The 17,808-nt window shown below is 38.3% G+C and overlaps 2 protein-coding genes across 7 annotated transcripts in view; one reads left to right on the top strand and one right to left on the bottom strand.

Moving 5' to 3' along the window:
* The window catches only part of NAPEPLD (N-acyl phosphatidylethanolamine phospholipase D), a 53,414-nt gene extending 49,820 nt beyond the window's left edge, over positions 1–3,594 (top strand). For all 6 annotated transcript variants that reach the window (XM_061165176.1, XM_061165175.1, XM_061165179.1 and 3 more), the window contains one exon: positions 833–3,594. In XM_061165176.1, coding sequence (XP_061021159.1) covers positions 833–961 — 129 coding nt within the window. In that variant the 3' untranslated portion in view covers positions 962–3,594. The remainder of the gene's footprint in view (positions 1–832) is intronic.
* A 732-nt stretch (positions 3,595–4,326) lies between these two features.
* ARMC10 (armadillo repeat containing 10) overlaps positions 4,327–17,808 on the bottom strand; it is a 68,270-nt gene continuing 54,788 nt past the window's right edge. The window contains exons 5-6 of the mRNA XM_061165180.1: positions 6,284–6,355; positions 4,327–5,266 (exon numbers count right to left, since the gene is read on the bottom strand). Of these exons, the coding sequence (XP_061021163.1) occupies positions 5,015–5,266; positions 6,284–6,355 (324 nt within the window). The 3' untranslated portion in view covers positions 4,327–5,014. The remainder of the gene's footprint in view (positions 5,267–6,283; positions 6,356–17,808) is intronic.

Here is a 17,808-nt window from a genome sequence, read left to right as displayed (position 1 = left end):
GGTAGCAGCGGACTTACCGCCGGCGATCAGAGCAGAGGTGGGCGATTTTTACTCCTGCTTTAACTTTCACATGTTACAGCTTTTCTGATTGAAATTGAAAAAAAGAAAATAAAAACCCTTTCTGTAACAGCTGTTTTCCCCCCTTCTATTTGATATAAAAAAGCCACTATCCAATGTATAGATTTAACTCAGAAATAACCGGTGAAATGACTTATGTTTTATACCTTTTACTTTAATAATTATAACACACTCAGGTGTGTTATATTTATTTGGAAAACATTTGAGTAGGTTGAAACATCCTTCAGTAGTGTGCTAGCTTCACTTTTTTTTTTTGAGCTAGGTGAGGAAACACAATGAAACTCCACTTGTCAAATCTATTGTCCAGCTCCCTTTTCACTTCTCAGGCTACAGAAGTGGTATCTGGCAGGGGATGACAGCCCTTCTGCAGGCAAGATATTGTCAAAGATATTGTCTCTAGTGTTTGCTTACACACAGATACTCTTCCTTATAATCTTAAGTTTCTATATTTTCCCCAAATATTGGTAACACTTAATTCTTTAGCACTGGTTCCATTTAAACTAGAATTTCATGTAGGGAAATAGTGATCAGAGTTCATGCAGTCTAATGTTCAATCTAAGTTGGCACCAAAGTTGACATACATGGTATTAGATAAATTGAAAGTGATTGACTCACTTGCTAATCTTTCGATGAAATGGAAAGATATTATTTTAAGCAGGCTATGTTGGTTATTTTAGTTGAAATCTTGTTTGAACTATCAAATATAGGTGTGCTTAATCTTTTTTCACTTTTGTTTCTCTCTGCCCTTTGCCAGCATTATTTAGAGCCTCCAGTGAAACTGTGTGAAGCTCTAAAAAGGTACGGACTTAAGACTGAGGACTTTTTTGTCCTGAAGCATGGCGAATCAAGATACCTTAATACTGATGATGAAGATGTTGAGTAATATGAACATAAGAGCTTTTCATGAAAAAGGCATCATTTGATATACATGTGAAAAGACGAAGAAATTCATGAATATTATGATTTTTTACATTTGCAAACAACTTCTGTAGGTTTATGTTATCACCTGATACTAATATGATTGCTGGTCCATATAAATAAGAGTTCAGAGGTGGGTCATTAAAATCCACATTTGCCAACTCATTATTTAAGGTCCTGTCTCAGTGACATAAACACTGCAATGGGTTTTGTTTTTTTTTTTTTTTACACTAAAGCATTCTGCTTTCATGGTAGAGTTTTGAGGTTATGAAAAACCGATTTTAAAAACTCACTTCTCTTTTTTTATTCTTAGGGGCCTTCTGCAAGGTAAGTCAAGGCTATATACCTACCTAGATTTTCTCAGAGGCCTGCACAGAGAAACATTTTTTATAGTCACAGTCACAGTCAATTATGACATTATTTCCATATGCTTATAGCAATTTGTGCTCTATTAAGATTATGCCAAATGGTAAGTGATTTTTTTTTTTAAACATAAAAACATAGTTTGGACTAAGTTACCATTTGTAAAGACAATTTTTTAAAGAGAGGAACAGGATATTCTATTACACATCTACAATCCTTATGGCAGAAGCCCTCTGAGCTGGGAAGTGTGGTTATGAGACATGACTTATGAAATTTTCTATTTCTAATTTAAAAGTCAGACCTGCTCAGCACAAATATAGCTGCAAGGAAGTAATTTAAAAAGACAAATGCACATCTTATATGTTGATAGACCATATACTTTGGATTTTTATTTTTTCCCTATTCCATCTCCTCTCTATGTATATATACTCATTTTTTTTTCCTGGTTTCTTAGCTCAAACTCCAATGTCAGCGAGATTTATAAGTATTCTATGTTTTACATGATTGTGATGTCTTATATTTTTCTATCAAATGATCCTTAAGCACGGTTCTACTTGTATTAAGCCTGTGTGGAATGTTAGTGGTTAGTAAGAGACAGTGATTTAGTCGTAGACGGGCTCTACAGGTACTTGGTGACTGTAACCCTTCCTAAGGGTGAGAGCCGAGCAGAGAAGCCTGTTCTGTCTCCCTGATCGAGTCTCAGTAAAATGAATTTTATTCATACAAAGTAATCGAAGTACAGGTTTTTCTACACTAAGTGCTACCCAGGCAGTGCCCTGTAATTTCTTTTGCACATATATGCACGTAGCCAATCTGAACTTCAGTCCTGCTTCCACCGTGGACTTTCTGTGTGCCTCAGTGCCCTCATGTGCAATAACAGGATGACTCCCACCTACCTCCAAAAGTGAATAAATAATAGTCATTGGTGGTGGTGTTTTTTTTTTTAAGCACTTTGAAAATACACTGCCTACTATAGATAGGTAGATTTGAAAGTGGAAAACAGGCTACTGCTTTTGATATATTTTCATATATTCAAGCATATATAGGAGCAGTAAAACATTGAGGACTTACAAGTTTATCTCCTTTTCCTGCATTTTGTAAATTTGCAGAGTTATAGCCAAAATAAATGTAAATAATCTTTATTAAAATTTCAGTATTTCTAGCTACAAAGATGCAGCAAATTTGTTAAGGGGACATGTATATGTAATACAGGTAAATGTATATGATTTGAGGGCACTAAAGCACAAAAAATTTCCCCATAAAATAAACATTCAGAAGGGAAAAAAAAACAAAACACTTTCACTCCAAAGGAATATCTCGCAAGCAGACAGGACTCAAGATGTTAGACTTATTGGTGGATTAGCTCTGGCACGTGTTGCCCTAATACTAGCCAGTGCTCTGTGGTCACCTTCCTTGCTGTTGCACGCCAGACTGAAAATTCATCTCTTACCTCATCTCTGTGAAGCAAGTCATGCACCTCTTGCTTATTTTTTCTCCTTGAATGGCCTTAATGTTAATTTTGTTTTCACATGTATTATTTCACTGAGGGTCTCCAAGAACTTTAATTGGACCTGCCTCATTTTTCTAGGCTTCCTCCATGCTTTATAATTTTTATCAACATTAGCATTCTTGCCACTTTGGCATTTTGTTCTTTAAGTACATTGGGCTTCATCTTTCCTATCTACATTTTGAAGAGTTTTATGTGCAAAGCAAAGACAGATTTTGAAAAATTAGAGAAATCCCCTCTGTTCCCTCCAGTCAGTTTAATACCTTTCATTTGTCTTATCCTCTAAGTCAATTTCATTTTTCTCTTTGATTAGCCAGTATCCATACCAACATGTAAGATTTTATTGAAATTCATTTCTCCTGTGGTCTGAGGAGCACTTTGATACTCATTGCCCAAGAGGGTGCAGCCATCAAATAGGACCACCTAAAAAAGTAAGATGTGCCCTGACCTGCAAAGGTAAAGATCTAACTCTGCATTTTCACTGTGTGATTCTTTCTAGATAGTTAAAATGACTCCCCCCTGCCGATTTTCTCTAGCAGTTTGACATTTCAAACTCAATGCTCTGATCCCCAGGAAATGTTCTTTGAGAAAAAGAATAGAGGGAGTTTTAGAATCCAGTGCTGCTACAACACATTAAAAATCTAATCTTGATTTTAATGTGTGTACATTTTGAATATATATTTTCATTAAATGAGGAAGACTACGCAAAATTGCTATAAAGAAATGTGCCTTTCAGGGAAGTAATACTTACATTTGCATCACTGAAAATGATTCTTAGTGCTCATAATGTACAGCTAGTTGAGAATTTTCATCATATACTGAATGTTTTCTACTGTAAAAAATATTTCTCCCAAGTTTCATCTCTGTATCAGTATAACCCTGAGAAAGCACATTTTCTGTTTGAGGATTTGTAACTTCCTATGGAAATCTATGTATTTAGAAATGAAATTTAAAGTACTCTTAAAGATTTGCCTTAAATGTGTGAATAGGAAACCTGCTTGCAAACTGATTTACTTAATAACTAAGCATGGTGGTGGTCATGAAATTGAATATTACAAAACATGGGGATGTGGGGTAGAGAAGGGGAAGTCAAACATAGCAAATTGTTACAGTAGTTTATGGGACAAAAATACTATTAAAATAACTGCTGAGAATTTTTATCTTATAATTTTAGTCATGTAAAATATAGATGAAAATTAAAAAAACTTTTCACTTAAAGGGAGAAAATAATCTTGCCACTTTTTTCTACTTAAAAAAAACCTATGAGCATACATTCTGAATTTTGAACACTAGACTAAGCACCTGTACAAAGAAAAGTCGTTTCCTCACTCTCCAATCCTGCTCTCAGGAGACTGGGTTTCATTCTAGATATACCAACATGCCTATATATGAATGACAGAAGCATATATCCATATATAAGCATATGTTTTTAGATTTAAAAAACCACAAATGGAGTCACATTATAGCTATTTTTCTACAACATGTATTTTGCAAAACAACTGTATTTCATGGATGTCCTTACGTATCAGCACACTAAGACGTCTCTTTAAAGACTAGATAACTGATTTAACCAACTGCCTTTGGATGAATTTTGATTGATACCAGTATGTTATACACAGTAAAGAGGAATGGGTATTAGGAAACATTTTTCCTAATAGTTAAAAGTTTTCATGGACGAAAAATAGATTCTAATGATTAGAACAGACCTGAGTGGCATGTGGCCTTGGGAGTACAGGATCTCATCACTACTAGAAGAACAAGGTCCTTCCTAGGGCAGTTAGGAAACAGTGTTGCTGTCCCGGTGGAGTAACTGCAAATCTCTTTCGACAAGGGAAGGGTAGCTTACATACAAAACGTCATTGTCGCTCCGTGTAGAGGGAATAGCTGAAGTAGCTTACCAAAAAGCAAAATAAAAACAGTTTCAGAATAAGCTCTTATATTCATTTGGTATCACTAAAATGGTCCAAAGCAAACCAGAAGACCGTGGCAAGTTGTAGCTGTGTTGAAGATGAAATGTATTTACAGTACATGATATTTACTGTTTAAATTCAGCAGTTGAAAGAATCTTTTTGTGAGGAAGGTGAAAAATGAGAAATTTCTGTGTATTACTTCTGGACCGCATTACTCTGGAAAAATATGACCAACCAATTAGAATTTTGGTATCATTGTTACCTTCTCCTTCACGTCTGCATCATGGTGATGAACTAAAGCTTTCATTTTCTGGGCACATTCTTTTCCATACAACAGGGAAAACAGTGAACCTGCAGGGAAAGTTGGCTGCGTAGCTAAACTGCGCTCTTCGTTGAGGCAGTTTGTTATATTCTGAAGCAGTGTGAGAACTCGAAGAAGAATCTCCTTTGGTACATGGCCATCAAGAAGTGAAAGGAATGATGAGTCCACCTGAAATAGAAAACAATGAGAATTAAAAATATACAAAAACATTTTCCATGGGTCTTTTCACATGTACTGAACACATTTTAAAAATCCTGTTATGGAAAACTATTCCTGAAACAGCATAACATAAATGTGTAAAATCTTAAGCACCCCTGTATCATATACCAAAGGAAACAAGAGGTTTTAATTTTTTATTTACTTTTTCCCAATTATTTTTTATTAGTTGGAGGCCAATTACTTTACAGTATTGTAGTGGTTTTCGCCATACATTGACATGAATCAGCCATGGATTTACATGTGTTCCCCATCCTGAACCCCCCTCCCACGAGGTTTTGTGTCTTAGCTTAAAAATACTGTTTTCTTGGAATCCTAGAATGTAGTCATTTTTCCTCTTTAAGATCCATCATATATAGTCATCATGGAAACTCATTAATTCAAGGTGCCAGGTGTAAGGGCTGAGCAGATGAATAATAAAACAGGGTCCTTTTTCTATAGGATATTCTATCATAGTACAAACTATGCTTCCTTCAAAACACCACAGCTTTTAATTATCTTGCTCATTTCTTACATTTTCTGTCTCCTCTACCTAGACTGTAAGTGGCAAGCAGGCCAAGCACCACATCAAGCTGTACTCACTGGTATATCCTAGCACTCAACTGGGCATCAGGCGCATGGTGGGGCCTCCATGAATACTAGTGTCCCTGGATACTGAGATACACTGGGCATTAACAGGTCAAGTATAAAAGGTGTGATAAGTACCCCAAATGAACAGACACAAAAATTACCATCTACTACTACTAGGGAGACCTTTCCAAAACAGTTTTCAGAAGTAAAATATGTTTTTTACAGAAAATTGAAGTGATTCATATAGGCAAAGGGAACCAAAACAGAAGGAAAAACCGCCTCTAATATTGCTCCTCAGGGAGAATTCCTGTTAATAGTTTGGGATAAAGCCTTTCCTTCTGGATCTGTCTGTCCAAACTGATATATTTGTATAAACAGCACAAATATGCAGATACTTACTTGGGCATCAAGAAGTCGATCTGTCATGGCTGGATTTTCAGACAAATTCAAAAGAAGCTTCAAAACTTGAACCTGAAACAAGACAAATATCAGATTATTTCAGACAACCAAGCGTGGATTTTCTCTACCTGATGTGCTGTCTCCCAACCATGTCCATATTTTAAAGTCCTGCCTGTTCTTCAAGGTCTAATTTAAATTCTCTCCATTCCACGAAATCTTCTCCATTCATTTTACTTAAAAAGCTTAGTTTTTCAATTATACTGATAGGGAGAAAATAGTCAATGTCTTCACTTCCCACCACTGGCCCACACAAATACTTAACACAGGGTAACTTTAACATGTTACATAAATAATCTTTATTATGATTACTGTTACATAAAATGTGATCTTTGGAACAAAAAAGCCATCTCTCAAACTTCAGTTTATTTCTACTTTAAAGTATGAGAATGTAGGGAAAGTCTGGTTATGAAGACTTACAATAAGGTGCTTTTTATTAGCTTTCTGGGATTCCTGGTGCATACTGTTATGTGAAAAATTTTATAGTCTTTTAAACAGACAGTGATATAATCAGCAAAAACATGTTAACAACTTACACTGGACTAGCTAAACTACTTGCATTCTTTTTTTGGCGTTTCATTTTTAATTGGAGGATAATTGCTTTACAGTGTTGGTTTCTGCCATACATCAACATGAATCAGCCGTAGGTATACACATGTCTTCTCAGTCTTGAACCTCCCACCCCACCCCACCCCCTCTAGCTTGTCACAGAGCACTGGGTTTGAGCTCTCTGCATCAGCCAGCCAGTTCCCACTGGCTATCTAGTTTATATATGATAATGTATATGTTTCAGTGCTACTCTCTCTTCATCCCGCTCTCTCATTTCCACAGTGTCCACATGTCTGTTCTCTATTTCTGCATCTTCACTGCTTCCCTGCACATAGGTTCATCAGTACCATCTTTCTAGATTCCATATGCATGTGTTAATATATGATACTTTTCTCTTTCTGACTTCCTTCACTCTGTATAATAGGCTGTAGGTTCACCCACCTCATTAGAATGGACTCAGATGTGTTTGTTTATGGCTAATATTCCATTGTACATATGTACCACAGCTGCTTTATACATCTGTTGATGGACATCTGGGTTGCTTCCATGTTGAAGCTATTGTAAATAATGCTGCATTTCAGTTATGGTTTCCACAGGGTATTTGCCCAATAGTGGGATTGTTGTATTATATGGTGGTTTTATTCCTAGTTTTCTTTTTTTTAATTTTAGGATAATTGCTTTTCAGAATTTTATTGTTTTCTGTCAAACATCAACATGAATCAGTCATAGGTGTACATATGCATCCCTAGTTTTTTTAAGGATCAGAACTTTCCCTAATCTCCTTGCCCTATGGACCCTTTGCTGGGAAAAGAGGATATGCTGCCACCGTGTGGACACTTCCCATAATTACAACTGGAAAAACCAGGGCTGAGGGGAACTGTGTTATGCAAGGCCTGCAGAGCTATTAATGAAACCTGCCCTGGAGAAATGTGCTGTGGTAAGCAATCAAAAGAAAATTCCAAATAGGCTCAAATTTCAAGCCACTTCAGGAGTTAAGTTTTGCTGACAACATTCTTTTAAGAAATGAAACACATAAGAGGATACTCACCATCACTCATTAGTAGAGAAATGCAAATTGTCACTACAATGAAGGATCACCTTGCACCAGTCAGAGCCATCATTAAAAACAACAACAACTGCCAGGGAGGGCGGGGTGGAAGGGAACCCTCCTAGCCTGTTGCTTAGACAGTAACCTAGTGACGGCCACGAGGGAGGACACTATGGAGGTTTCTTAACAAATTAAGTAGGGCTACATCTGATCTGGAATCCCACTCCTGGATATATGTCTGAAAGAACTGTTGAGACAAAATTCATGCAGAACCACCCCAAAGGGTATTTGAGGAGAAAACCAGATTTTGAAAAGTCTCATGTGGCCAATTATGCACTGGACAAGAATTTTTCACATCCAACAAATGGAAGCAAACAAAATGTTTATCAAGAGGGGAATGGATAAGGAAGTGACACATGTACACAATACAATGTGATGCAGCCAAGAAAAAGAATGAATTATTGTGATTTTCAGGAACACAGGTAAACGAGGGGGTGATTAAAGGAGTGAAGAAAGAATCAGAAAAGTACAAATATCAAATACCACTTAAAGTGGAGTCTAAAAATACACAGATTACTTGAGAAAGTATAAGCAGACGTGAGTTAAAAAACATACTAAACGAGGAGGGGTGAGGGATAAATTATACAGTTTAGATGTAACAGATGTAATCACTATATGAAATAGATAATCAACAAAGACCTAGGAAAGGAGTTCAACACTCTGTAATAAGCTATATGGGAAAAAAATTCAATTGTGAATCAATATGTATATATGCAAAGCTGAAAATACATTTTGTATATCAGTGTTCGTACAGTAAGAAATAAAAGTGAATTTAATTAAAGATAACAAGGATGGAGACAAGCTTTCAGTCTGTGTTGTCCTACTTTTCACTTTAAAATTCAACACTGAATCAGGACTTTCACTGAGGCTCAGGTTGCTTTAAAGAACCACAGTTGGGCTGAGGAGAGCCTGCCATCTTGTGGCCACCGCTTAGATCAACAATATTAACAACAGAGTTGAGTGGTATATAATCTGCACAAGGCCTGCAGGGCTCTAAACTATACCTATTCTCAAGAAATGCCCTGGGGTAAATCAACAATAGAGAATTGAAAACAGGGCACACTTTAAAGGAGCCACTTTCAAGAGGTAAATTTTATTTATACTTCATAAAATATAAGCACATCGAGAGATACAGAACATCACTCAGTATTAACATATACACACTGATGTATGTTGACCAGATAAAAAGGAGCTACTAAATAGCACAGTGAACAGTACTGAACACTAATAATCTATGGGAAAAGAACCCGAAAAAGAAGATTCAGGTCTATGTACAACTGAATCAAGGTCCTGTACACCTAAAACAAACACAACATTGAAAATCAACTCTGCACCAGTGAAGAAGAAAAACTAAATGGTGGGGAAAAGGTACCATGAAGAAATGCTATCACCCTGTGGCTCTTTCCCCTAAGGGAAATTGTAAAAACCTGTGCTGATGGGCAATTAAGATTCACAAGGGGCAGTCAAGAAAAACACCTGCCCTCAAGGTATATCCTGGGGTATGACATCAGAAAAGGTTTCAAACAGCATGCTTTTTCAAAAAGCATCTGGGGCAGATGCTCAAGAACCCAATTTCAAGAGCTGTTTCACTCACCTTGTTTACAAAAAGAAAAGATGTCAATATTGCTAAATATTAGAGAAATGCAAATCAAAACTACAAAGAGATTTCCTCAAACCATTCACAATGGCCACTGTCCAAAAGAAAATGCTGGAAATGGTGTGGGAAAATGGAAACCTCCCTGCACCCGTGGTGAGAAGGTAAATTAGTAACAGCCACGATGGAGAACAGTGTGCAGGTTGTTTAATAAATGAAAAGGGGGATGAAATTAGAATACTCACTAACATACAGAAAAATAAACTCCAAACATACTAAAGACCTCAACAAAAGGATGAATGCTATAGAGCTCCTGAGGAAAATACAGGCAGAACATGCTCTGATATAAATTTCAGAAAGTTCTTTTTTGATCCACCTCTTAGAATCATGAAAAATAAAAATAAACTAATGGGACCTAATTCCACTTGAAAGCATTGGCACAGCAGAGGAAACCATAAATACAACAAAAAGACAACCTTTAGAATGTAACTAATATTTGCAAACAAAGACACCCATGAGGAATTTATCTCCAAAACATACAAACAGCTTATTCATCTCAGTATCAGAGAAACAACCCAATCAAATGGGGGCCCAAGATTTAGATGAACATTTTTCCAAAGACACAGAGATGGCCATTAAGCACATGAAAAGACGCTCAGCATTTCTAAGTTATTACAGAACTGCAAATCAAAAGTACAATGTGATATCACGCAGTTCAGAATGGTCATCATCAAGAAAATCTACAACAATAAATGCCGGAGAGGGTGTGGAGAAAAGGGAACACTACTACACTGTTGGTGTGACTGAAGGTCAGTAAATCCATGGAGAACAGGACAAAGGTTCATTAAAAACTAAAAGGAGAGGTATCATAGGACCCAGCAATCCCATTCCTGGACATAGATCCAGAGAAAACTATAATTTTATTTTATTTTACTTTTTTAAATAAAAAGTTTTATTGGAGAAAAATAGAACCACCACGTACACAGGGAAAAGAGCTCAAAAATTCAACTGATACAGAACTGAAAGTCACAACTACTCTATGTTGTTTGCGATTACTTTTCAATTTCTTAAATGGCTTCCCTCAATTTTTTCAATGGACTTGCCAATTTTTTTCAGCTGAAATAGCATCAAGTTTTCAAAAAATTAAGAGCCTCAGCGAAGGGACCAGCTTTTAAGATAACAAAGGTGACACCAAGAGTCTCCTAATAGGACCAATTCTACCGAAAAATTCCTGAAGCACATAACTACTGAGTCTGGTAGAACAGTAGCTCAGAGACCATCAGGGATTAGTTAGAACACTGACTCAGACGGTCCAGTATGCAGAGAGGGCAAACAAAAAAGCTGCATTTCCCTGTCAGATGAGTTCACGTAAGAAAACCAAGGAGGTGCTAAGAAAATACAGGCAATGGCTGCTCAAAATAATTAAGAAGGCATTCTAAATACCACATATTATTAGACAACAGTGTGTAAAGTGATGCAATTAGAAAACAGGCAACTTAAAAAAAAATATGGTCACAGGTCTTTGAGAACTCAAGAAAACAATCAATAGCAAACACAAGAGCTGAAAGTCTTCTCAGCTGAGGGGTGAAAGTGAAAGTGAAAGTGAAGTCACTCAGTCATATCCGACTCTGTGCGACTCCGTGGACTGTAGCCCACCAGGCTCCTTCATCCATGGGATTCTCCAGGCAAGAATACCTGAGTGGGTTGCCATTTCCTTCTCCAGAAAACTGTAATTTTAAAACACAGATGCATCATACATCATGACCAAGTGGGCTTTATCCCAGGAGTGCAAGGATTCTTCAGTATTCACAAATCAATCAATGTGATACACCACATTAACAAACTGAAAGATTAAAAACCATATGATTATCTCAATAGATGCAGAGAAAGCCTTTGACAAAATTCAACATCCATTTATGATAAAACCCCTCCAGAAAGCAGGCATAGAAGGAACATACCTCAACAAAATAAAAGCCACATATGATAAACCCACAGCAAACATCCTCAATGGTGAAAAATTGAAAGCATTTCCCCTAAAATCAGGCATAAGACAAGGGTGCCCACTCTCACTACTATTATTTAACATAGTTTTGGAAGTTTCAGCCACAGCAATCAGAGAAGAAAAATAAAAGGAATCCAGATTGGAAAAGAAGAAGTAAAACTCTCACTGTTTGCAGATGACATGATCCTCTATATAGAAAATCCTAAAGACACCACCAGAAAATTACTAGAGCTAATCAATGAATATAGTAAAGTGGCAGGATATAAAATTAACACACAGAGATCCCTTGCATTCCTATACACTAACAATGATAAAACAGAAAGAGAAATTAAGGAAACAATACCATTCACCATTGCAACAAAAAGAATAAAATACTTAGGAATATATCTACCTAAAGAAACAAAAGATCTATATATAGAAAACTATAAACACTGATGAAAGAAATCAAAGAGGACACAAATAGATGGAGAAATATACCCTGTTCACGCATCAGAAGAATCAATATAGTGAAAGTGAGTATACTACCCAAAGCTATCTAGATTCAATGTAATCCCTATCAAGCTACCAATGGTATTTTTCACAGAACTAGAACAAATAAGTTCACAATTTGTATGGAAATACAAAAAACCTCTAATAGCCAAAGCAATCTTGAGAAAGAAGAATGGAACTGGAGGAATCAACGTGCCTGACTTCAGACTATACTACAAAGCCACAGACATCAAGACAGTATGGTTCTGGCACAAAGATGGAAATCTAGATCAATGGAACAAAATAGAAAGACCAGAGATATCCACACACTATGGACACCTTATCTTTGACAAAGACGGCAAGAATATACAATGGAGAAAAGACAATTTCTTTAACAAGTGGTGCTGGGAAAACTGGTCAACCACTTGTAAAAGAATGAAACTAGAACACTTTCTAATACCAGACACAAAAATAAACTCAAAATGGATTAAAGATCTAAATGTAAGATCAGAAACTGTAAAACTCCTAGAGGAAAACATACGCTAAACACTCTGACATAAATCACAGCAGGATCCTCTGACCCACCTCCCAGAGTAAAGGAAATAAAAGCAAAAACAAATGGGACCTAATTAAACTTAAAAGCTTTTGCACAATGAAGGAAACTATAAGTAAGGTGAAAAGACAGCCTTCAGAATGGGAGGAAAATAATAGCAAACAAAGCAACTGACAAAGAATTAACCTCAAAAATATAGAAGCAGCTCCTGCAGCTCAATACCAGAATAAACGACCCAATCAAAAATGGGCCAAAGAACTAAACAGACATTTCTCCAAAGAAGACATACAGATGGCTAACAAACACATGAAAAGATGCTCAACATCACTCATCATCAGAGAAATGCAAATCAAAACCACAATGAGGTACCATCTCATGCCAGGCTGCTATCAAAAAGTCTACAAACAGTAAATGCTGGAGAGGGTGAGGAGAAAAAGGAACCCTCTTACACTGTTGGTGGGAACGCAAACTAGTAGAGCCACTATGGAGAACAGTGTGGAGATTTCTTTAAAAAAAATGGAAATAGAACTGCCGTATGACCCAGCAATTTCACTGCTGGGCATACACACCAAGGAAACCAGAACTGAAAGACGTGTACCCCAATGTTCATCGCAGCACTGTTTATAATAGCCAGGACATGGAAGCAACCTAGATGCCCATCAGCAGATGAATGGATAAGAAAGCTGTGGTACATATACACAATGGTTACTCGGCTATTAGAATGCATTTGAATGAGTTCTAATGAGGTGGATGAACAGTTATACAGAGTGAAGTAAGTCAGAAAGAAAAACACCAACATAGTATATTAATGCATATATATGGAATTTAGAAAGATGGTAACAATGACCCTATATGCAAGACAGCAAAAGAGACACAGATGTAAAGAACAGACTTTTGGACTCTGTGGGAGAAGGCGAGGGTGGGGTGATTTGAGAGAATAGCATTGAAACATACATACATATGTGAAACAGATCCAAGTTTGATGCATGAAACAGGGAACTCAAAGCCGGTGCACTGGGACAAGCCTGAGGGGTGGGATGGGGAGGGAGATGTGCGGGGGGTTCAGGATGGGGGACACATGTACACCCATGGCTGTTTCATGTCAGTGTATGGCAAAACCCACTACAATACTGTAAAGTAATTAGCCTCCAATTAAAATAAATAAATAAATTTAAAAAGAAAAAAGACAGATGCACCCCAACGTTCATGGCAGCACTATGTACAATAGTCAAGATGTGGAAGCAGCCTAAGTGGATGAGGACAGATGAATGGGTGTATAAGATGGGATACATACACACACCACCAAGAAGGAAGGAAGGACAATTACACTTAACACTAAGTGAAATAAGTGAGTCAAGGAAAGACAAGTATCATATGATACCACTTAGAGACTGATTCTAAAAATGGATACCAAGGAACTTCTTTACCAAACAGTAAAGGCCTCACAGACACAGCAAAGCACCTTATGGTTACCAAAAGGCAAAGGCGATGGGCAGTAAGAAATGAGCAGGTGGAGATGAACATACTCTTTATAATCAAAAATCACCCACTGTAGGACGAGGACTCCTACTGGTCAATGCTATATAATAAACTATAGATAGTTTATGGTGCTGTACATCTAAAAAAAACAAACAGACCTTACAACATTGTAAGTCATCCATATACCAATACAAGACACAAATTACAAAAAGAAAATGCCGACTCTATGCCCCTTAGGCCTTGGTGACTGGGGCTGCTGTCACATCCCTGAAGCCTGAGCAGGCTTGGTTCCCAGGGATGGACTGACGTGGGGCTGATGGGTCTGGGGAGGATGTGCCAGCCAATGAGCCCTGCCCATGGACCTGGTGTGCGTGTGTCTCTCTGCATGGGCCCACAACCTCCACAACCTCCACATCCAGGTGGGTCCTCCGGCAACAAAACTATGGCTGCTGCACCCAAAGCATGGTGGAGCCTCTGGGCTGGAAGAGCTCTGAAAAGTCCCCTGGGCTCCATGTCTCCTGGTGGTGGGGCTCCCACCTCCAGCCTCCTTCCTTAGGGTTGCCCCACCTATGGGTGAAAGCACCCTCTGCAGAGTGGTGTTGCCGGAATTGGGATTTGTCCAGGGGACAAAGGGTAAAGAGGGCTTCCCTGGTGGCTCAAGACAGTAGAGAATCTGCCTGCAATGCAGGAGACTCAGGTTCAATGCCTGAGTCAGGAAGATCCCTTTCAGAAGGGAATGGCTACCCACTCCAGTATTCTTGCCTGGAGAATTCTATGGACAGAGAGGAGCCTGGCAGGCTACAGTCCATGGGGTCGCAAAAAGTTGGACATGACTAAGCAAACTAACAATAAGGAGTAAGAAGGGAAGAAGGTATGAGATACAAGCCTTAAATGTGTCTTCTGGCACATTCACAATCCAGGAACAGGACCTTCCCCTAAGGCTCTGGTTTCCCCAGTTTCCCCAACCAAAGTTGGGCATGAAGACATGCTGCTACCTTGTGGCCATTTCCCATAACAACAACTTTGAAACCACTGTTGATGGGCACTTAATATTCACAATGCCTGCTGGGCTGTAAGTAAAAAAATCTTCCCTCAAGAAATGCTGGAAGGGAGGTAACCGGGAAAATATTCGTAACATGGCAGATGTTCAAAAAGCCAATTTGAATAAGCAAGTTTAACTCACTTTTTAAAGAAATCACATGAAAAGATGTCAGCATCACTAAATATGAGAGAAATGCAAACCAAAACTTCAACGAGGTTTGAGGTATTCACCTCACACTGGACAGAACAGCCATAAGCAGAAACTCCACAAACAATAAATGCTGGAGAGGGTGCAGAGAAAGGGGAACCCTCCTAGACTGACTGGGAATGGAAATTGGGAACAGCCACTGTGGAGGACAGTATACAGGTTCCTTAGCAAGGAAAATGAGAATGAAATTAGAATATTCCCTAACCCTATACACAAAAATAAAATCCAGATAGATTGAAGGAGAGATACTAGGAAACCTTTGAGGAAAAAAGCAGAACATGCTTTGACATAAAATGCAGCAAGTTCTTTTTTGATCCACCTTTTAGAATCATGAAAAATAAACACAAATAAACAAATGGGACCTAATAAACCTTAAAAGCATTTGCACAGCAAAGGAAACCATCAGTGGAAGAATAAGACAACCCTCAGAATGGGAAAAAAAAAAAAAAGCAAATGAAGATACCCACAGGGAATTAATCTCCCAACACATACTAGCCACTCACAGCAAAATACCAAAAAACAAACTACCCAATAAAAAATTGGCCAAAGATCTAAATGCACATTTCTCCAAAGTTACAGAGACAGCTCCATAAAGCACATGAAAAGATGCTCAGCATCACTAGTTCTTGCTGCTGCTAAGTCACTTCAGTCATGTCCAACTCTGTGCGACCCCACAGACGGCAGCCCACCAGGCTCCCTCGTCCCTGGGATTCTCCAGGCAAGAATACTGGAGTGGGTTGCCATTTCCTTCTCCAATGTGTGAAAGTGGAAAGTGAAAGTGAAGTCGCTCAGTCGTGTCCAACTCTTAGCGACCCCATGGACCGCAGCCTACCAGGCTCCACCATCCATGGGATTTTCCAGGCAAGAGTACTGGAGTGGGTCACTAGTTCTTAGAGAAAGGCAAATCAAATGTACAATGAAGTTATCACTTCACATCAATCAGAATGGCCATCTCAAAAAACCTACAACAATAAATTCTGCAGAGGGTGTGGCGAAGGGAATGCTTCTACACTGTGGGTGGGAATATAAATTGGTACAGCCACTAGAGAGAACAGTATGGAGGTTCTTAAAAGACTAAACACTGAAGTACCAAGTGGGACTTCCCTGGTGGTCCAGTGGGTAAGACTCTGTGCTCCCAATGCAGAAGGCCCTGAGCCTTCTCCCCCCATGCTGCAACTAACGATCCCACATGCCACAACTGAGACTCTGCACAGCCAAATGAGTTAAGAGAATATAAAAGAAGAAGTACCAAGTGACCCAATAATCCCACACATGCAGACCCAGAGAAATAAAAAATTTTAAGACACCTGCACCCCAAATAATGTGACAGCACTAGGTACAACAGCCAAGACAGGGAAGCAACCTACGTGTAGAACAAATGAATAGGTACAGAATATGGGGAACATAAACAGAAGGCAATATTACTCAGACATGAAGAATGAAAACACCATTTCCAGTTACAGGAAAGAAACTAGAGATGATCATACTAAGTGAAGTAAGTGAGAAGGGGAAAGACAAGTATCATAGGTTATCACTTCTGGTGGAATCTAAAAATGGATACAAATAAACTTCTTTACAAAAAAGAAACAGCCTCACAGATTTAGAAAAGAGACTTAGGGTTACCAAAAAGGAAAGGTGTGGGGGTCAGTCAGTAATTAGCTGGTTCAGATCAACATATACACCTTAAAACAGGTACTCAAGGGCTCTTAACAGTCACAAATCTGACAGGGCTGTAAATGACACCTGCCCTCAAGGAATGTCCTGAGACAATCATCGAAAACACAAGCTAGAATCAAGACTGCAGGGAGAAATATCAACAACCTCAGAAATGCAGATGATACCATTTTAGTGGCAGAAAGTGAAGAGAACTAAAGAGCCTCATGATGAAGGTGAAAGAGGAGAGTAAAAAAGCTGGCTTAAAATTCAACATTCAAAAAACAAAGATCATGTCATCTCATCTCATCACTTCATGGCAAATAGATGAGGAAAATGTGGAAACCGTGACAGACTTTGTTTTCTTGGGCTTCAAAATCGATGCGGACAGTGACTGCAGCCACAAAATTAAAAGACACCTGCTCTTTGGAAGAATAGCTATAACAAACTTAGTGTAAAAAAGAAGAGATATAACTTTGCCAACAAAGGTCCATATAGTAAAGGCTATGGTTTTTCCAGTAGTCATGTATGGATGTGAGAGTTGGACCATAAAGAAAGCTGAGCGCTTTCAAACTGTGGTGCTGGAGAAGACTGTTGAGAGTCCCTTGGACAGCAAAGAGATCAAACCAGTCAATCCTAAAGGAAACCAACCCTGAATATTCATTGTAAGGACTGGTGCTGAAGCTGAAGTTCCAATACTGTGGTTACCTGATGTGAAGAACTGACTCACTGGAAAAGGCCCTGATGCTGGGAAAGATTGAGGGCAAAAGGAGAAGGGGGTGACAGAGGATGAGATGCTTGGATGGCATCACT

Source organism: Dama dama, chromosome 18 (assembly GCF_033118175.1).
Source record: "Dama dama isolate Ldn47 chromosome 18, ASM3311817v1, whole genome shotgun sequence".
NCBI classification, from domain to species: Eukaryota; Metazoa; Chordata; class Mammalia; order Artiodactyla; family Cervidae; genus Dama; species Dama dama.
The sequence above is the reverse complement of the archived record's forward strand: the minus strand, read 5'-3'. Positions and strand labels throughout refer to the sequence as shown.